Source organism: Podarcis pityusensis (genome assembly GCF_964106645.2).
Source record: "Podarcis pityusensis genome assembly, chromosome: 16".
Lineage (NCBI taxonomy): Eukaryota > Metazoa > Chordata > Lepidosauria > Squamata > Lacertidae > Podarcis > Podarcis pityusensis.
The window spans coordinates 24,063,459-24,084,910 of record NC_138041.1 but is presented as its reverse complement, the minus strand read 5'-3'; the positions used below and the strand labels follow the sequence as shown (position 1 = coordinate 24,084,910).

The window sequence follows — 21,452 nt, the reverse complement described above, 5'->3', positions numbered from 1 at the left end:
TGTGTATATATTAATTTTTGACATGTCGTGATTCCTAATAAAGGTAACTGATGATTAATAAAAGTTGATCACGTGTTCATATTTCTTGACTTTTATGTCATTTATATTCTCAAGAATATAAATTTAGAATGGGGTCGGCGACAACTTTATGAACTCATCAAAGGGTCAATCAATTCAGAAGTCTGAGAAACCCTGATTTATACCGTAATCCCAAGTATGTTTATGAAGATTACAATGATTCCATTTCGATCACTATTTTCTGTTCTAGAAGTAGGGAACCTCTGCATTGGCCAAGTGTTGCGCTGCCCCCCCCCCCAATTAATGTTGCTCCAACGTTAAATGAATGAGTCTATTTCTTTTATATAAACATCTTGGCAACCAAAGTTTTCAGAAGCTGCAACTGAAAACTGGAGAGGGGTATGGGGGAGAAAAACATCACTATCGACTCAACTACATTAGTCAAGAAAAAGCGTTTTGAATGTATTATAAACATGCAGCACCAGATGGCACCAGAGAGCAAAAAAAAAAAATTCTAACTGATTTTCCATGGCATTTTTTTAAAAACGATTTAATTTCTGACTTATTTATAGTGGTTTATTCCTGTGTGTAGATCTACTCTAGAGCAAACTTTAAAGTGAAAAGGTATAAAACTCCAAACAGTATAGTACTTCACAGCTGCTCTTTGAGCCTTGACATTTAAAAATGTGTTTTTATTGTTAAAATGGGTGCTGTCACTGTTTTATCAATCTGTTATGCTGTTCTGTAATGTGTGTTAGATTACAGTTTTAAACTGCACCACCTTTTTGTCATAAGTTGTATGCAAGCCTCTCAGAGAGCCTGCCGAAAATGATTTATTTGTTTTTATAACCTTCTTGTAAGATGACCCATTTTCCTACTTCTTCAATTTATTATGCTTTGTTTTTATGCCGTTTTGGTTTTAATTGAGATTCTGTACGGCATATTGAGATAGATAGATATATCTTATATGAGTTGGCAGTACATAAATGAATAAATAAAAAGAATAATATTGCATTTTTAATCATGTTATGTTGAGCCACCTTCCGGGGGGGGGGGGTCACCCTGGTAGGGAGCATAAAGATATTAGAAATAAAGGAATTAAATAAATATGCCAGGATTTTATGCGTTGACATCTGTGAGAGAATAGGTCCTTTCTCAGGATGAAGTAGGTGGCAAAAAACTCTGAGTACATCATTTCGAAAGGGAACAACGCTGATTCTTCTGGAAAGAATTCAATTACAAAATCAGTAGCTTCGGGAAACTGGAATAACTGGGCATGGCTGATAGGTAGAGAGATGCGGAAATGCAGGTGAGAAGAGAGGCTTTATATATTCCAATTTCTGAAAACCAGGTAGGGTTTTGTTTTTGTTTTAAATCTACCACAGTGCTTTGGGTCTTTGATGCTCAAGACTTTTACACAGCTAACCAATTAACATGAGATACTTCGCTGCTGCTGCTGCTGTGATGGATTAGTGGACAGACATCGCAACACATTGTTTTTTACAAGATTGCTGCAGCATACACAAAGACCTGGGATGCATCCGCCAACGGCCTAACTACATTTGCGTTTTCTAATCAAGATTATCCTAATTAAGTCATCAGGAGGGAAAGAAGACAGGTCTGGACCTGCAGGCAGATCTCTGAGTGATTTGCAGTAGATTCGGCAAGGACTGCTGACTCCGAAATGTTTAACAATAGCAGTGACAAAAATGACTCCCCCACCCTGATTTTTATTCTGCTGAAATGAAGAAAGTTTGGAGTAAACAGAAGTGGATTGGTTTTTTTATAGCTCTCTGTTTTGGGAATATTCCTGGGTTTAGAATTCTTTAATTCTAAGTACTGTATTTTCCGCTCTATAAGACGCACCAGACCACAAGACGCACCTAGTTTTTGGAGGAGGAAAACAAGAAAAAAAAATATTCTGAATCTCAGAAGCCAGAACAGCAAGAGGGATCGCTGCGCAGTAAAAGCAGCAATCCCTCTTGCTGTTCTGGCTTCTGGGATAGCTGCGCAGCCTGCATTCACTCCATAAGACGCACACACATTTCCCCTTACTTTTTAGGAGGGAAAAAGCGAGTCTTATAGAGCAAAAAATACGGTATATATATTTTGCACTAGCCTTCGGTGAGTAGATTATTGGGATTCTAGTGGGGTTTTTTTTAAATAAAAAACAACTAACAGAGTTGATCCTGTAAACCTGAAATCTGCCTAGCCTGGCATTAGAAGTTTGCTACATGCCTCACAAATGAAGTCCATGTACAAAGCTGAGCTGCGTTGGCCATCGTTTTCGGTGGGGGTGGAATAAAGCAATCCAAATTCTGCTCTCGGTTACAAACTTGATCCAGAAATTACAGCAGAGTTATCTTAGCATGCACGGCCCTTTTTACTTCTGATTTTTCAAATCACTTCTTTGTGGTATTTGCATAATTGGATCACGAATGGAGGGCAGGAATAAAGCACAGAGGACTTTGCATTAATGAAACACGCAGAGACGCACATCTCCCTTCCCCTTCTCACACACACAACCCCACTCACAGCAAGTCTGTTTTAGAGTTAAGAAGCCTCTTCTCCCTTGCAGCGCCAGCCTCTGAACGTCGGCATGGTCTCCCAAGTTGATTGAAGCAAAACTAGCCCATCCCAAATAGACCAAGCCAGCCCACTCACATCTCTGACATGCCTTTCGGAGAAAGAAAACTCTTTGTTCCTCTTTCTTTTGTTAAAACTGGGGTATGAGCAGAATAAGAAAGTATCGACATTTCAGCTGAACTCCAGCCCTTCAGAGCCCCAGTACCAATTCTGCTAATTGGAAGCAAACAAAGGCCGGCTGAATCGGTTCTGATTTGCGAGGAAAGCATTGAGGCATGGAAAGGAATAAGAAGGCAAGGAGAACAGTAGGGCGAAGGAGGTTAGAGACAAGCACAAGGCAAAAGGAGGGCTGTATCTCAGCGCCAGGGCCTCTGCTTTGCATGCAGGTCACAGATTGTGGCATCTCCAGGTAGGACAGGGAAGTCCCTTGTCCGAAACCCTGGAGAGCCACTTCCAGTCAATATAGACAATACTCAGCTAGATGGACCATCGGTCTGACTTTTTCCACAGCTTCCAATGAAGGGGTTGGGGGTCAAAGCTCAGTTGTAAAGCACCTGCCTTGCATGCAGAAGGTCACAGGTGCAATCCCAGGTAAGGGCTGGGAGAAACCCCTATCTGAAACCCTAGAGCAGCCTTTCTCAACCTGTGGGTCCCCAGATGTTGTTGAACTACAACTCCCATCTCCCCTAGCTAGCAAGGCCAGAGCTGAGGGATGATGGGAGTTGTAGTCCAACAACACCTGGGGACCCACAGGTTGAGAACCGCTGCCCTAGAGAGTCAACGCAGGCGACAATGAGCTAGATGGACCAATGACTCTGCATAAAGCAGTTCCCAATGTTGCTGTGAGTCAGCAAACCCACGTAAGAAATGATCAGGTCCAAGCGTCAGCAAGATTTGACTCTCCACTATCGCAGGGGAGAAAGTGGTGGTGGGGAGACTGGTGCAGAGACGCCCTAGTGCAGGCACCCCCAAACTTGGCCCTCCAGATGTTTTGGGACTACAATTCCCATCATCCCTGACCACTGGTCCTGTTAGCTAGGGATCATGGGAGTTGTAGTGCCAAAACATCTGGAGAGCCAAGTTTGGGGGTGCCTGCCCTAGTGCAGGGACGGTCCATGTGGTGGCCCCTCCAGATGTGTTGGACTACAAGTCCCATCATTCCTGACAACTGGCCATGCTGGCTGGGGGTGGAGGGCACCATGTTGGTTATCGCTGCCCTAGCAATTCCCATGGCAATTAGTTGCCCCACAACAGATCTTGGTGGGTTTTGGTTTTTTTACAGCTGGCAGTGGTACATGATGGCCCCTTCCAGAATCAGAACCAGGAAGATCGTGGCATGGGATGTTGGCACCCCAGCTTCAACCACCTGCAATTTGAAGTCTCCAGCCACTTGGTATCCTCACCAGTTCATTTCCCCTCCTCTGTCTCATGGTTAAACCAAGTTCAAACTGCTGACAACATTGCCAGGAAAGTTTACGTAACGAACTACAGCAGCATTTCAAGAAAAAAAAAATTTTTTGCGACGGCTAGCAAGTTAGCAAAGAAAGCCATACAAATATCAATAGCCCAAGCAGATTTTTCATATGAATAGAAAATACAGTAAGGTTAAACAATCCGCTAATAACTGATACGAAGGCCTAGTAGCAGAAGTACAGAAACACAATCCAAGTAACGGCAAAGACACTAAATCTTATTCTGTAATAAATGTTGTCCCCCAGCAACAACCCCTAAGTCAGCCAGGGCCCAGACCTCTTAGGCATGTCTAACTGGTAGCAACAGGCAAGGAGGACCAAGGAAGGAACGGACACTCTCAAATAAACAACATTTAGCTTAAGAGCCCTTAGAAAATTTAGCACCACAAAGTCAAAAATTCACCAGTCTTCTGGTACTTTTAATAAACAATGCAATTTGCCAGCGTATCTCATATGCTCTTTCAGCTATTACTATAGATTGTGTGGACACCTTTTTTGATTTATTCATTCTACCCTTCGTCCACAGGATCCCAGGGCAGCACACAGAAACGAAACAGATTAACAAAATAAAAATAAAGCCATTCTAATATTAAACCAGACCCTCACAACCTAGTCTTGCAAACAGCAAACCACAGCAATACACCTGACCTTGAACTGTATCAAACACTACCAGGGGCTTCGATAGAAGAGACAACTCAAGATGTGCTCAAGGCTTCACTTTTCACAGGTAAACCTAGACTGCTCAAATGAGAAAAACGGCAAATCGGGGAATGGAATCCTGGCGTTTCATATTCAAGGCTGAGATCTTCCGAGAGCTCGAAGTGGAAGAGAATTAAAATTTACACGTCCAGGCTGCAGAAGGCGTCTTGCGAGCATGTCCATCCTTGCAGCTTCCTATGACACTTACCTGCCTACTGCTACCACTGCCTGCCTGCAGAAATCGTGTGTTAGGTAGGAGAGGCGTTGTGCACCTGCCACCAGCCACTACAGCCAGGACCAGAGCTCCACTTACATTTATCATAGCATTGGAGGTGATCCTGAAGAGGGTGGCTCTCTCGTTGACTGCCTTGATCTTCTCCCCGCTCTCGGCGGGCAGCTTGAGGTTCTCCAGCTCACTCAGGGACCTCTGGAGAGCTGCCCCATGCTTGGCAATGAGGTCGTTGCAAGTGCTGAGATCCTCCAGCTTACTCGAGAGGCTTTTCAGAGTGCCGTGCAGTTCGCTCTTGTCAGACTGCGAGGCTGGCTCCTCATCACCAGAGTCATCTGTAGAGGGGAACGGCAAAAGAGGGAAAAGGAGGGAGGGGAAGACAAAATGGTTTCCATGGTTACCGGCCGGACTGCAATGAAAACAGAGCGATGGTTTGTGCGGCGAGAAGTGAAGCAAGACCTCTGTTTGCACAAGGCGCCAAATCTCAGACTGTCCTTAGGTTCGGAAAAGTCACAGCCCAGAGAACACACTGATTTTCTCCTGAACGATTCCCCTCTGTGCAGAGATTTTATTTTATTTTATTCCTTCTCTCCAGCAACTGTAAATCCAGAAACACATGGCTTGGAAAAGGAAGCCCCATTGGTTTTCAAGGGAACTTACTTCTAAGTAATTGTGTTTAGGACAACGGACTACTGTCAACATCTACATTGTATATTGAATCAGGCTAGAAGAACCAGCACCTCCTTCAGTCCAGCATCCTGCTCTGACAGTGGCCAACCAAATGCCCCAATGGAAAGCCCGTTAGCAGGATCCGAGCACAAGAGCCCTCTCCCCTCCTGCAGTTTCCAGCAACTGGTACTCAGAAGAATTATTGCCTCTGACCATGAAAGCACAGCCACAGTGGCTGGTAGCTGTCGACAGCTTCATTCTCTAAGACAGGGCAGGGAATCTCTTCCACTCAGCAGGCCAGATCCTGGGTTCCCCCACCTCCAGTGGGCCCCACCTGTCCATCATCTGACATGTTGTCATGTGGCCTGTTTTCTTCCTTTGGGGCGTGGCTTGCTTTCAAGCTCCGATCCAAGAGGAGCTGACTTCAAGCCGGGGTCAACTGCACTAAGGAGTACTGCAGCCCCTTGGTAATGGCAGCCCTCCTGTATCCGCCAGGCCCACGTTGGGCAAAAAGATTCCTGCTTTGCAGGCGGGGTTGGACTGCACGACCCTCGTGGTCCCTTCCAGCTATATGATTCTGTGATTCCACCTGTCTCCAATGCCCAGCCTAACTTTTAAAACTGCAAGGCCCGGATTCAACCAGCCCAGTAGGCAAACAGATGTCAACGCAAAAGCTCCTGCTGGTGCAACAGGGCACCCCCAAATCCTCTCTGGAGAGCCAGGGGAACCCCCAGAACAGCACTCTGGGAGGCAGGAAGGAGAGGAGGATTGTTCCATCTGGCCAACAGAAATGTTTCCACTGATGAAACTGAATTCCTTCCCTAGTCTGGAAATATACATTCAAGTGCTTTCAAGGAGGCACTGGCTTAGTTAGACTGATGTTCAGCTTATTGTTCCAGAAGGGACTACTGGTTCTCGTTTCGCTCAAGGGTTGCGGAAACAAGCTGAAAAGTCCTGGATTTAACAACAGCGAAGTAACACAGCAGAACCCCAAAAGGAAATAAGGAAATGTGGACAATAACATCATTAAGTGCCAACGCAGGGGTGGAAAACATCAACCCAGGGCCTCCAAAATGTGGCCTCCAATTCCTGTTATTTGGCCCTCGGGACTCCCAAGGGCCACATCCCTGCTGACCCTGCTTTGCACCCTCCCTGGGTGTTTTTGCCTGGCTGGAATATATCCTTGAACTCTGGAAATGTTTCTTGCTTGCCGCAGTGTTAGAAACTCATATAAATAAGTTAGGCGCCAAATGGGTCCTTCAACAGTCACCAAAATGGAATGTCTAGTTTCCATCTGGGGGCAAGGTGGATCCAAAGTCTTATTCAAAAGATGGCCAGACTGTGATTGATTATCAGTTAAACATCTGGCTAGTTCAGATGACAACCTTGAGCTAGGTCAAGGGCTTGGAGAACTTAAAGAAGAAAAGTCATTTGATTCAGGGACAGTCCGCATATCTATTGGCCTATTCCAACCTCTTTTTCTTAATGGTGACTGCTCCTGCTCAGGCTGCTCAGAAAAAGCAATCTGGATCCAGAAATTCGTTCTGATTGTGCGGATAAAATATGACTGATAGAATTCTACAGGATGGGGTATAAGTGTGTGAAAACAGTCCAGATCCAATGATCCCCAGATGGTGGAGATGTGGCCGCCGAGACCACATAACACCGGTCCTGAGAGATCTGCATTGGCTCTCAGTACGTTTCCGAGCACAATTCAAAGTGTTGGTGCTGACCTATAAAGCCCTAAACGGCCTCGGTCCTGTATACCTGAAGGAGCGTCTCCAACCCCATCGTTCAGCCCAGACACTGAGATCCAGCACAAAGGGCCTTCTGGCGGTTCCGTCACTGCGAGAAGTGAGGTTACAGGGAACCAGGTAGAGAGCCTTCTCGGTAGTAGCGCCCGCCCTGTGGAACGCCCTCCCTTCAGATGTGAAGGAAATAAGCAGCTGTCTTCTTTTTAAAAGACATCTGAAGGCAGCCCTGTTTAGGGAACTTTTTAATATTTAATGCTCTATTGTTTTTAACACTTGATTGGGAGCCGCCCAGAGTGGCTGGGGAAACTCAGCCAGATGGGTGGGGTATAAATAATAAATTATTATTATTATTATTATTATTATTATTATTATTAGGCAAAGGCCTCTTTACTTGGTCGCAAGCGATCGAAACGCTGGGATGGAGGATAGAGAGAGGTGTGTGTAGAAATAAGACCACTGTAGAAAAGTGGAATTTCCATCCATTGCTCCACCAACCTTTGCTTCTGACCCTGCCAATTACTGGCATGCGGCCCTCGGAAACCTGTCCAGAAAGGAATGCGGCCCTAGACTGAGAAAGGTTCTCCATCCCTTACTTATGGAAGCTCAGCTAACAGCACCAGCTGCTGCAAGCTTGTGTGGCTTTAGCCTTTATTAGCATAGGGCAGGCTGGGCTGGAGGGTGCATGGAACATGTGTCCGAAATGTCACAGCATTCAGACCAGAGGCAGGTAGTTTTTTTTTTTTCAGGATCAAGGACCCATCTGGAAATATCATCAGCTGCAAGGCAGTCACTTATGCCTTTTTGCTTTCCGGAATACACACACTGATAGAATTAGCACATTATCCAAATGAGTAAGGCGTGTGTGTGTGTGTGTGTGTGTGTGCATCTCTGATGCTTCTATTTCAAAAATCCATTTATGGACTGAATTGAGAAGCAGAAGGAGCTCAAACCATGTTTTTTTGGGGGGGTTTTGGGGTTTTTTTTGAGCTGAGGAGAAGATGGACATCTCAGGGTAAACTAATTTAGGTCCCAGCAATTAAACAGTTTGCCAACAACTGAAGAAACTGCCTCGCCAGCTGCAGACAGAGTGCAGACACCCACCAACATCATCTGCAGAAATCTGCTCAGGCAGAAGCAATTGGGTTAGAGCTATGGCTCAGTGGTCGAGAATCAACTTTTGGTGTAAGAAACTCAGATGTGTAAGCTATTTGCCAAGTGGTACCTTAAACTGAGGTTGTGGTCGCCACAACAGAATGTCTAGGCTCATTTTTTTTCTCTCTTCCAAGGTTGGAAAATATATATAAAAAATGAATCATGTATGTTATCAACGTTAATATATTTATCAATTCAGTCGCACATTTTGCCAGTTACAGTAACCTTTCCCCCCAAAACACGTGAACTAACACTAAGTGCTGGAAACTCAAGATACATAAACTAGGTGCCAAATGGCACCTTAAACCTAGGTGGCAGACCCCTTCTGATGCTACGATTCTATGATCTCAACTAAATTGCTTGGCTGTAGCTTGCTCTTACAAGAATTCACTTGTCTCAGAATGAAAGGAGGAGAAACACACACAGTGGAAATGGAGAAGGTCTGTGAACTGTGAACTAAGGTCTGTGGTTGCCAACTTGGCGCCCACTAACCTCAACGCAATTGGACCTGCACCAGTAGCAAAATGTTTTCACGGTGACCAACCAGATGCCTGTGGGAAACATTCAAGCAGGATCCGAGCACAAGAGCAACTCTCCTCTCCTGTGGTTTCCAGCAACTGGGATCCAGAAGCATTGGCGCCTCTGACCATAGGGGCAGAACAGAACCATCAATGACCCTCTCCATGAATTTGTCCAATTCTCTTTTAAGTCATCTATGGTGGTGGCCGTTGCTGCTTCCTGTGGGAGCGAGGCCCACAGTTTTAACTAACAGTATGTTTCGGAGCACAATTCAAAGTGTTGGTGCTGACCTTTAAAGCCCTAAACGGCCTCGGTCCAGTATATCTGAAGGAGCGTCTCCACCCCCATCGTTCTACCCGGACACTTAGGTCCAGCGCCAAGGGCCTTCTGGCGGTTCCCTCACTGCGAGAAGCCAAGTTACAGGAAACCAGGCAGAGGGCCTTCTCGGTAGTGGCACCCGCCCTGTGGAACGCCCTCCCACCAGATGTCAAAGAGAACAACAACTACCAGACTTTTAAAAGACATCTGAAGGCAGCCCTGTTTAGGGAAGCTTTTAATGTTTGATGCATTACTGTATTTTAATATTTTGTTGGAAGCAACCCAGAGTGGCTGGGGAAGCCCAGCCAGATGGGCGGGGTATAAATTTATTATTATTATTATTATTATTATTATTATTATTATTGGGCCTTCCCCTTGAGAGCAGATTGGGAAGTGCCTACTTTTCGTAACTGCAGGAAACAGAGCATCACCACAAGGTACTGAGTGTGTGCATATGCGCGCCGGGAAGAGCATGTGCATATGTGTCTATGCGCTGCAAACAGTACAAACCAATCTCACAGTCAAATCCATCCCTGTGCCCAGAGGACACAGAGGCAGATGCTCTGCGTTCAGAAGTAATTAAAGACAGAAGGTGAGATGACTTCAGAGGTGGAGAGGGGGGAAAGGCAGGCACCCAATCCTGGCCTCTGCTCCCATAAAGGAAGGAAGACGGCATGAAAAAGCCAACCTTGAAAAAGTCGTCAAGAAGGCCAATTAGTCAGGCTTGAGGTGGCCAGGGACGGCGGCTGGCACAAGGGCACAGGCAAACGGCTGGGCTGCCATGACGCACATGTTACAGTTTGCAGCGCCGAGGCCAAACCTCTGTCCCTCTAGAAGGGAAGGGCGGCAGACAGAAGAAGCCGCAGCTGAGGACACTTTATGTTTACAAGAAGACAGAGAAGGACAAAGAGCCAAGGAGGGAAGAGGCTCCAGCGCTCCCCAGCTTCTGTGGCAGTGACGCCACCAAATGCACAACAAAGGAATCCAAGCTGCAGTTGTTATGAAGTTGCGTTGTTGTTTTAAATGCAACAACAGCCTCACTGTGTGATCAAAGCCCGTCTACAAGCCCTTATCGTGAATCTAGCCACCGGGACACTAAAGATTTGTTTGCTTGTTTCTTGCATTCCTTTCCGCCAAGGAGCTCAAGGTGGCGTATGCGAATTCTCCCCCAAAACCCATTTTATCCTCTCAGGCTGAGTTACTGGGTCAAGGTCACCCAGGGAACTTCATGGCTGAGGGGAATTTGAACCCGGGTCTCCCAGATCCTAACCACACTGGTTTTCTCCCACTGCATCATGTGCAGCCTCCATGAGAGAAATGAGGGCTCTTCCAGGCAACCTATTTATTGAGCATTCGTACTGATTTGTTGCACGAAGCTTACGTGGAGGTTAGACTATATCTGGTCTGCAGTGAGCATTTTTTCTGATTGGTTTGTGGGGTGAATATAGTGGGGTATTGCTTAGGGGTTTTTGTTGCTGTTACTGGTATTATACTTTGTATCTTTATTATGATTTATGTGGAATTTTTTTCCATTTGGTTGTGTACTTTTTGGATGTTTTATTTATTGTTTATGACTACTTTTGTTAGACTGCAGTTATGTATTTTTTCATGTTGTCAGTTGCCTTGAGCATGATTTGAAGTGTGGAAAGGCGGCATACAAACAAATAAACAAAAAAAGACAATGAGCATTCATCCTGATTTGCTGTGTTTGCACATCTTTTCTTCAATTGTTCATTCATTCCACATTTAATGACAGAAGCACCCACCTGTTTCTTTTTGTAAAGTGATTTGTTGCGCTAGGGCGACAGAGCGCTTGAATTCATTTTAATTGTGCAAACCTAAATGGAAGAGGATGCTGAACTCGATGGGCCCCCATTGGCCTGGTCCAGCAGAAAAGCTCTTCATAGAACTGGATATGGAACAACTGATTGGTTCAAAATTGGGAAAGGAGTACGACAAGGCTGTATATTGTCTCCCTGCTTATTTTACTTATATGCAGAATTCATCATACAAAAGGCTGGGCTGGATGAATCCCAAGCCAGAATTAAGATTGCCGGAAGAAATATCAACAACCTCAGATATGCAGATGACACAACCTTGATGGCAGAAAGTGAGGAGGAATTAAAGAACCTTTTAAGGAGGGTGAAAGAGGAGAGTGCAAAATATGGTCTGAAGCGCAACGTCAAAAAAACGAAGATCATGGCCGCTGGGCCCATCACCTCCTGGCAAATAGAAGGGGAAGAAATGGAGGCAGTGAGCGATTTTACTTTCTTGGGCTCCATGATCACTGCAGATGGTGACAGCAGTCACAAAATTAAAAGATGCCTGCTTCTTGGGAGAAAAACAATGACAAACCTAGACAGCATCTTAAAAAGCAGAGACATCACCTTGCCAACAAAGGTCTGTATAGTTAAAGCTATGGTTTTCCCAGTAGTATGTATGGAAGTGAGAGCTGGACCATAAAGAAGGCTGATCGCCAAAGAATGGATGCTTCTGAATTATGGTGCTGGAGGAGACTCTTGAGAGTCCCATGGACTGCAAGAAGATCAAACCTATCCATTCTGAAGGAAATCAGCCCTGAGTGCTCACTGGAAGGACAGATCCTGAAGCTGAGGCTCCAATACTTTGGCCACCTCATGAGAAGAGAAGACTCCCTGGAAAAGACCCTGATGTTGGGAAAGATGGAGGGCACAAGGAGAAGGGGACAACAGAGGACGAGATGGTTGGACAGTGTTCTCGAAGCTACAAACATGAGTCTGACCAAACTGCGGGAGGCAGTGGAAGACAGGGGTGCCTGGCGTGCTCTGGTCCATGGGGTCATGAAGAGTCGGATACAACTAAACAACTAAACAACAACAACAAATGGAAGAGGATGCTGAACTCGATGGGCCCCCATTGGCCTGAGCCAGCAGAAAAGCTCTTCGTATGCTCTGTAAAGAAGGTCAGTATTATATTCTTTGGGATGACTGCCAGCTGAGGGGGTGGCCCCAAGACACCAGCTTGCCTAATGTTACCTGCTGGCTACATTACAGAAGCAAAGTTGGAATCAGAGACTTCTTGGTTCATCCTGTCACTTCCACACTACGCTAGCTCTCATCGCAACACAGCAATGGGAAGGCTGTGCTGGACCACTATTCTCCATCGGACAAGATAGTAGGATTTCAGATGAAAAAAGGCCCCAGAGTTCCATCTGAATATCAAGACGTAGTTCTGCAGCAATTGTACCTTTGCAAAATGTTTTGATGTGAATGTAAACATGCTCAAAACACACACTTTTAAAGAAAAGGCAGAGCTAAAAACAGAACCACAGCTTCACTGGGGAAAAGTCAAGGAAGCAGATGAGTGCCCACTGATTGGAGGAGCAGACCCAGATGAGAAGGGAAATAAAACAAGCTTCAGGAGGTATGAGATTCATTAGACGGCCCTGGGTGGTAGAAAGGTAAGGTGCAGCTGTTCTGAAAAAGTTCCAATTAAGGGGATACATTCGCCTTGCAAACAGCCTCTCGTTCTCTTGTCTGCTGGTGCCAGCTCAGTTGGCAAAGTCAAGCAAACAAGGTATAGCATAGCAGAAAGCTAAATGAGAATGCAGTTTCCTACTGGGAAGAGGTTTTAATGACTCCTCCGAGGATCAAACATTTCTCTGCACATCAGTGCAAATGCTTTATGCATGCATAAGCAGCACAGAGTCCATAATAAACTGCTGTGTAGAAACACCCTCAGACATTTCTTCTTCCTCTTCTTCTTCTTCTTCTCAGCATAATTAGTGTTTTGTTTTTACCACAGTCCAACACACTTTCAGATAGCCTCCGAAACTGGAGATCACAGCCCAATTCATTTATTAATACAGTGGTGCCCCGCAAGACGAATGCCTCGCAAGACGGAAAACCCGCTAGACGAAAGGGTTTTCCGTTTTGGAGGTGCTTTGCAAAACGAATTTCCTATGTGCTTGCTTCGCAAGATGAAAATGTCTTGCGAGTTCCTGCGGGGTTTTTTTCCTTTCCCCCCCCTTTTCCCCAAGCCGCTAAACCGCTTATCAGCTGATCGGCTAAGCCGCTTAACAGCTGATCGTTAAGCCGCTTATCAGCTTATCGTTAAGCCGCTTAACAGCTGATCGCTAAGCCGCTTATCAGCTGATCTGCTAAGCCCGCTAAGCCGCTAATACTGTAGCGCTAATCCGCTAAACCGCTAATGGGCTTGCTTCGCAAGACGAAAAAACCCGCAAGACGAAGAGACTCGCGGAACGGATTTTTTTCGTCTTGCGAGGCACCACTGTATTTATTAGTTGTTTTCCCTACAAGAGTGACCCAAAGCATCTTACAAACACGATGTAAACACTAAAACCAACACTAATAAAAACTTTTAAAAACACACCCATACAAATAAAATACAGCGCTTATAGGATCCTGACCCAATAAAAAAGGCCACTGAAACCCTTCAAATTAAGGACCAAAAGCCCAGGTAAAAGGAGTTATTGCCTGGTGTCTAAAAATAAATTGATGCCAGGCCTACCTCCCTGGAGAAAGTATTCCACAAGCCAACAGTGAAAAGGCCTGTTCTACTTGCCAATTCTACCATGAGGTTTAACAGGAAGATTTGGACAGAGATTTATACAGCCTACCTCACAAGGATGCTGTCAGGATGATACATCCAAGCACGGTCCTTGAGACAAAGAAGGAAAGCAATATAAGACAGAAATAACTAAGATTATGCTCCGTATGTTACGTTTACAGATCTAAAGTTAAACCATCAGTAAAAAGTGTTTGAGGAGAAATTAAATGTGCTCTGTTCTTGGGGAGCAATTTTAACAGATTTATTCCTGCAATGCCAAACCATGCCCAGGGGCAAAGAGGTCTGAAAACTGCTGTATCCCCAGCATCAATATGAAAACAGCACGACAAACAAAACAAAATGCAGAAAACTAAAGCCGCTGGTGTTCTTCTGAAATGCTTGCAATTATCCCGATGTATAACAACTTGTTAAATATGTTGTCTTGCTGTTGCAAGAGACACTCTGGGTGTTACTTGTTATTGTTTTAGACTAATAATAATAGAACATCAAGGTTGCAGGTTCGATCCCCGTATGGGACAGCTGGATATTCCTGCATTGCAGGGGGTTGGATTAGATGATCCTCAGGGTCCCTTCCAACTCTACGATTCTATGACCCCATGACTCTAATACTGATGGTAAGCATGTAGATCTCATGCTTAAAAAGGTAAAGGCACCCCTGACCATTAGGTCCAGTCGTGACTGACTCTGGGGTTGCGGTGCTCATCTCGCTTTATTGGCCGAGGGAGCCAGCGTTTGTCCGCAGACAGCTTCTGGGTCATGTGGCCAGCATGACTAAGCCGCTTCTGGCGAACCAGAGCAGCGCACGGAAACGCCGTTTACCTTCCCGCCGGAGCGGTACCTATTTATCTACTTGCACTTTGACGTGCTTTCGAACTGCTAGGTTGGCAGGAGCAGGGACCGAGTAACGGGAGCTCACCCCGTTGCGGGGATTCGAACCACCGACCTTCTGATCGGCAAGTCCTAGGCTCTGTGGTTTAACCCACAGCGCCACCCGCGTCCCTCAGATCTCATGCTTACCACACAGACAAAAAGTGTGTCGCTGAAGAATTCAGAAACAAAACTCCAATACAGAAACACAACTTCAGTAATCATAGAATTGTAGAGTGAGAAGGGACCAGGAGGGTCATTGAGTCCAGCTCCCTGCAAAACGCAGGAAGCTTTTGCCCAACGTGGGTCAGATCAAATCATGATGAAACTAATGTTTCATTAAGAAATTTTAAAATGGATGCCCAGTTTTCCAGGTTTTCTATAGCTGGCTTTTGGAGGAGGACTGGAAGTTAGCTCCTGACCTTCTCCCCCCCCCCCAAAAAAAACCCCCCAACACACTAAGCATTTCCATTTCTGTTGCTGCCAACTCTATGGGCATAATAAGCATCCCAAAGAAGAGGACAGCCTTGGCACTGGGACCCCAACAGTGCCAGCTTGCTCAGTCTCGGCTAGTTCAAATGAGGACAAAGTCCTTTTAACAGGGAGGCTTACATAACAGCTGCAGCTTGCAGGAACTCTGAGCTACCAAACACTGCTCCCCAAGCTCAGAGGCTCAACAGAAGGTGGCTTATGAAAGAATATGGAATTTGCAGGTGCATCAGCAACGCTTTGCGGCGATTAAAAACAACAACAACTTTGTGAGCCCTGCTCAGTTGGAAGGCTCTCCGTCAAAATACTTCTGTCTGCTTTGAAGGGCTTGTGGACATTCTATAGATTTAACCAACAGGCAGTTTGAAACATCAGGATTTGCTTCTCCCCACCCCACCCACAAACCCTTCATCTGTTTTCTCGATGCTCAACACTACAATTTCTCCCCAAGCTTCCCCTCTTTTATATTCCAAGGGCTGTCATTACAGGCATTCAACCTATGAATTCCTTTTAAAGCACGGCAACAAAGGGGAAAACAAGTTTACAGTATGATTTCAGAGAGGAAGCCTTTATTTCTTTCTATGGTGAAAACAAGCCACCGGCATTGGCAGCTGCTGCTGCTGCTGCTATTATTAAGACAAAAAAAATCTCCAGAACGTGACTAAATCTGAAGGAACTGAAAACGAATGAAAAACACACCTCTGCACACACGCACACACACCCTCCAGTTCTGAAACGGTTGCCAAGTGTGTCAAGAAACACCAGGCACCAAATTTGCTGGACCAATTTCAACTGATGTCGTAATATGAAACTTCTGGGTTTGGATGGGATGCTCCATTCGGGTTGGTTTCACAGAAGCAGTGGCATTGCTCCTCTGCCGTCGTAGCAAGCTGCCCTGGGAAAGGTGCAAAGGCCTATGGCAGAGAACAGGGTCACACTGAAAGACGCGTGTATTAGGAAGTCTGGACAGGAAGCCTGGTGTAAGTAAAGGTAAAGGGACCCCTGACCATTAGGTCCAGTCGTGACCGACTCTGGGGTTGCGGCGCTCATCTCGCTTTATTGGCCGAGGGAGCCGGCGTACAGCTTCTGGGTCATGTGGCCAGCATGACTAAGCCACTTCTGGCGAACCAGAGCAGCCCATGGAAACGCCGTTTACCTTCCTGCTGGAGCAGTACCTACAGTGGTGCCCCGCAAGACGAATGCCTCGCAAGACGAAAAACTCGCTAGACGAAAGGGTTTTTCGGTTTTGCGTTGCTTCGCTAGACAAATTTCCCTATGGGCTTACTTCGCAAGACGAAAAGGTCTTGCGCTTTTTTTTTAAAGCCGCTTGAAGAGGCGCAGTTGCGACGGACCATGCTTCGCAAGACGAAAAACATCGCAAGACGAAAAGACTCGCGGAACGAATTCTTTTCGTCTTGCGAGGCACCACTGTATTTATCCACTTGCACTTTGATGTGCTTTCAAAGTTGGCAGGAGCAGGGACTGAGCAATGGGAGCTCACCCCGTCGTGGGGATTTGAACCGCTGACCTTCTGATCGGCAAGTCCTAGGCTCTGTGGTTTAACCCACAGCGCCACCTACGTCTGGTGTAGCAGTGGGCAAAATTCTTCCCACGTGATCCTGCCCCTCTCCCACATGGCTTCTGCGTTTCTGGGGAATGTAGGAAGCTGCCTTACACAGTGGTACCTTGGTTCTCAAACGCCTTGGTTCCCAAACACAGACAACCTGGAAGCAAGTGTTCCGGTTTGCGAGTGTTTTTCGGAAGCCAAATTTCCGATGCGGTTGTTGGCTATCGTTTCCGGGGTGCCTGCACCAATCAGAAGCCGCACCATGGTTTTCGAACATTTCGGAAGTCAAACGGACTTCCGGAATGGATTAAGTTCAAGAACAAAGGTGCCACTGTATTTGGCACTTTTGTTTTCGCTATTTATTTTGCATTTTTGTTTTTGAGGCTTTTTTGGTTCATTTGTTTTTGTGACTGTGTGGAACCGAGTTCAGCTACTGATTGACTGATTGATTGATTGATTGATTGAGTGCACGTAAGAAAAAAATTAATTCTAACTTTTATCATCTACAATACTGTCTTATTTATTTTATAGTACAGTACATTAATAACTGCTTTCATTTTATGGATCAATGGTCTTGTTAGATAGTAAAATTCATGTTAAATTGCTGTTTTAGGGGTTGTTTTTAAACGTCTGGAACGGATTAATCTGTTTTGCATTGCTTTCTATGGGAAAGCGCGCCTTGGTTTTGGAACGCTTTGGTTTTGGACTTCCGGAACGGATTAAGTTTGAGAACCGAGGTACCACTGTACTGTGACATGGTTGGGTCCATCTAGCTCAGTACTATCTAGGCACCAGGCATCCCCAAACTCAGCCCTCCAGATGTTTTGGGACTACAATTCCCATCATCCCTGACCACTGGTCCTGTTAGCTAGGGATGATGGGAGTTGTAGTTCCAAAACAGCTGGAGGGCCGAGTTGGGGGGTGCCTGATCTACACTCACTGGCAGCAGCTCCTCAGGGTCTCAGGAAAGGGCTCCTAACCCGGAGATGCAGCTGGGACCTTTGGCATGCAGAGCAGGTGCTCTAATCACTGTGACGTTTCCCCTCCCTTTGAGCTGTGGCACTTTTGTATTATGGAGGGTAAGGCTCTGCCATTAATGCCTTCACAGTCAAGAGACAGTAATGCTTCTGAATCCCAGCTGCTGGAAACTGCAGGAGGCAGGGAGGGCTCTCGCACTCAGGTCTTGCTTGCAGGTTCCATAGGATCGTAGAACCACAGAGTTGGAAGAGACCCTGCGGATCATTTAGTCCAAACCCCTGCAACGCAGGAATATGCAGCTGTCCCTTAGGGGGACTGAACCTGAGACCCTGGCGTTATCAACGCCACGCTCTAACCAAATGTGCTATCCAGCTGCATCTGGCTGGCCCCTGGGAGAACAGGGTGATGGACCCAATGGGCTACTGGCCTGATCCTGCAAGGTTCCTGTGCTCACACGGGAATGGCAACAACAGCCTGCTAACTTATTTCTGCCCCATTTTTCTGCATCTCAAAGTGGCTTACAGTTTTTTCTTTTAATTAAATTAAATTAATATCCCATCCTTCCTCCGGAAGGAGCCCAGGGAAGCAAACAACAAGTGATTAAAAAAGTAAAAACATATGAATAACACCTTAAAAACAATTCAGATGCAGATTGGGAAAGAGCTCGACTTAAAAGGCTTGTGAGAAGAGTAAGATAATCAGTACAGTGGTAACTCAGGTTACATACGCTTCAGGTTACATACACTTCAGGTTACAGACTCCGCTAACCCAGAAATATTACCTCGGGTTAAGAACTTTGCTTCAGGATGAGAACAGAAATCGTGCTCCGGCGGCACGGCAGCAGCGGGAGGCCCCATTAGCTAAAGTGGTGCTTCAGGTTAAGAACAGTTTCAGGTTAAGTAAAGACCTCCAGAACGAATTAAGTACTTAACTCGAGGTACCACTGTAGTTGCAAACAAAGACAACAGATCTAGCTCCTAATGTTTAGCAATGTTAACTATCAGGCCTTTTCAGATTTCATTAGATCGAAGCTGGTCTTGAATTCTGTCTGGAATAGTTCCTTTTACTCCGAGATCATGCAGAAAGCGAAAGACCAAAGTCTCTTGTGGTTCTCTATCTGCAAGAAAAATGAAGGCCTAAGTAACAAGGCACTCTGGGTGGTTAATGCGATGGGCCACATGGATTTCCATTAATCACCCAACAGTAAAAAGATGCAGCCCTCAAACAACTGATGCATTTCCGAAGGGCTTCTCAATGCCGAACAAGTTGATCTAAACAGACAGGACAGACAGATGGAGAAGGATAAACAGAGCTAAGTAGTAACACAGTTTGGGGTTTAGCTCGGGTTTTTCCAGCAACTACCATATTAACCACTGTTTTATCATGCTCAAAAATAAGTGACACAAGAACTGAGAGAGCGCACAACACCCGCACACTTCTTGTCCTTGCAAATCAGAGCTGCCAACGGAGTGCCACTAACCAGCAGGGGTATCTGAAAACCATGAAGGAAAAGCTACCAAATTTAGCAGACGTGACTCACATGAGTGATGTTTGGGAAATAAACACACACATCTGGATTTGCTTTCAGAATTTCAAATGGAGAAATCAGAGATAACCTTGCATTAGGCTTCTCCAACCTGGTGCCCTCCAAATTCTTTGGGCTATAGTTCCCATCAGCATGGCTGTGCTGGTTGGGGCTGATGGGACCTGCAACCAGCCTAGCCATGTTGATGGGCACTGTAGTCCTAAGAATCTAGAGGGTGCAAGGATGGAGAAGGCTGCCTTTCATGACATCCAGCTCCATGGCTGTGTAAACTCCACACACTGAAAGCATTCCCCACCTGAATTCTGGGAACTGTAATTTACCCCTCACAGTTATAATTCCTAGTTCCCTTAAACTAGAACTCCCAGGATTTGGGGAGGGGGAGAGATGTAAGGATATGTTTTAAATCTATGCAGTCAGTGCCAAACATCAAGATAGGAACATTAGAAGAGCCTGCTGGATGAGGCCAATGGCCTATCTAATCCAGCATCCTGTTCTTACAGGGACGCGGGTGGCACTGTGGTCTAAACCACTGAGCCTCTTGGGCTTCCCGATCAGAAGGTTGGCGGTTCGAATCCCCATGACGGAGTGAGCTCCCGTTGCTCTGTCCCAGCTCCTGCCAACCTAGCAGTTCAAAAGCACACCAGTGCAAGTAGATAAATAGGTACCAATGCAGCAGGAAGGTAAACGGCATTTCCGTGCGCTCTGGTTTCCGTCACGGTGTCCCGTTGCACCAGAAGCGGTTTAGTCTTGCTGGCCACATGACCCGGAAATCTGTCTGTGGACAAACACCAGCTCCCTGGGCCCAAAAGTGAGATGAGCATCGCAACCCCATAGTCGCCTTGACTGGACTCAACCGCCCAGGGGTCCTTTACCTTTTACAAGGGGCAACCCCATAGTCGCCTTGACTGGACTCAACCGCCCAGGGGTCCTTTACCTTTTACAAGGGGCAACTACAAGGGGCAACTAGAAAGCCACAAGCAGGATCTGAGCACAAGAGCAACTGGGATCAAAAGCACTGCTGTCTCCAACCATGGAGGCAGAGCTCAACCATCACGGCTAGTAGACACTGACAGCCTAATCCTTCATGAATTTGTACAGTGGTGCCCCGCAAGACGAATGCCTTGCAAGACGAAAAACCCGCTAGACGAAAGGGTTTTCCGTTTTTCGATGCGCTTCGCAAGACGAATTTCCCTATGGGCTTGCTTTGCTAGACGAAAAAGTCTTGCGAGTCTTGCGATTTTTTTCGCTTTCCCCCCTTTTTCTAAGCCGCTAAGCCGCTAATAGCCTTTTAGCTGCTAAGCAGCTAAGCCTTTAATAGCCGCTAAACCGCTAATAGCGCTAATCCGCTAAGCCGCTAATAGGGTTGCTTCGCAAGACGAAAAAACCGCTAGACGAAGAGACTCGCGGAACGGATTATTTTCGTCTTGCGAGGCACCACTGTACAATCCTCTTTTAAAGCATCTGAGTTGTTGGCCATCACTGCCTCCTGTGAGAGCAGGCTCCATAGTTTTATGCACTGCATGAAGAAGAGCCTTCTTTTTTTATAGAACATATTGAAAATGTGTGTCCTCGGAATTTTTATTCCGAAGAGCCACTGAGTGCCGCCTGGGTTCTCTCTCACCCATAACCTCAGACCCTCCTTCCTGATGTTCCAGAGGTCAACCAGTGGGCCAGGAATAGCTCCCCTTATAGAACGGTAGAATTGTAGAGTTGGAAAAGACCCTGAGGATCATCTAGTCCAACCCCTTGCAATATAGTAGTAGTAGTAGTAGTAGTAGTAATAATAATAATAATAATAATAATAATAATAATAATATAATTTATTTATACCCTGCCCTCCCCGGCCAGAGCCGGGCTCAGGGTGGCTAGAACCAGTAAAATTACAGTAAAATCGTAATAGGGGGGGAAAACCAATTTAAAATAAAGGTTAAAATGCAATTTAAAATGCAGCCTCATTTTAAAAGTAGCCCATAGATCAAAACCATAAGGGGAGGGAAACATAAGGGTCAGGCTGAGTCCA

General features: G+C 45.9%; 1 protein-coding gene across 6 annotated transcripts in view; it reads right to left on the bottom strand.

Annotated features, from left to right (window-relative positions):
- OSBP2 (oxysterol binding protein 2) overlaps positions 1 to 21,452 on the bottom strand; it is a gene marked incomplete at its 5' end in the record, with an annotated part of 155,634 nt that overhangs the window by 55,810 nt on the left and 78,372 nt on the right. For all 6 annotated transcript variants that reach the window (XM_080986241.1, XM_080986242.1, XM_080986243.1 and 3 more), the window contains one exon: positions 5,089 to 5,339. In XM_080986241.1, the coding sequence (XP_080842367.1) occupies positions 5,089 to 5,339 (251 nt within the window). The remainder of the gene's footprint in view (positions 1 to 5,088; positions 5,340 to 21,452) is intronic.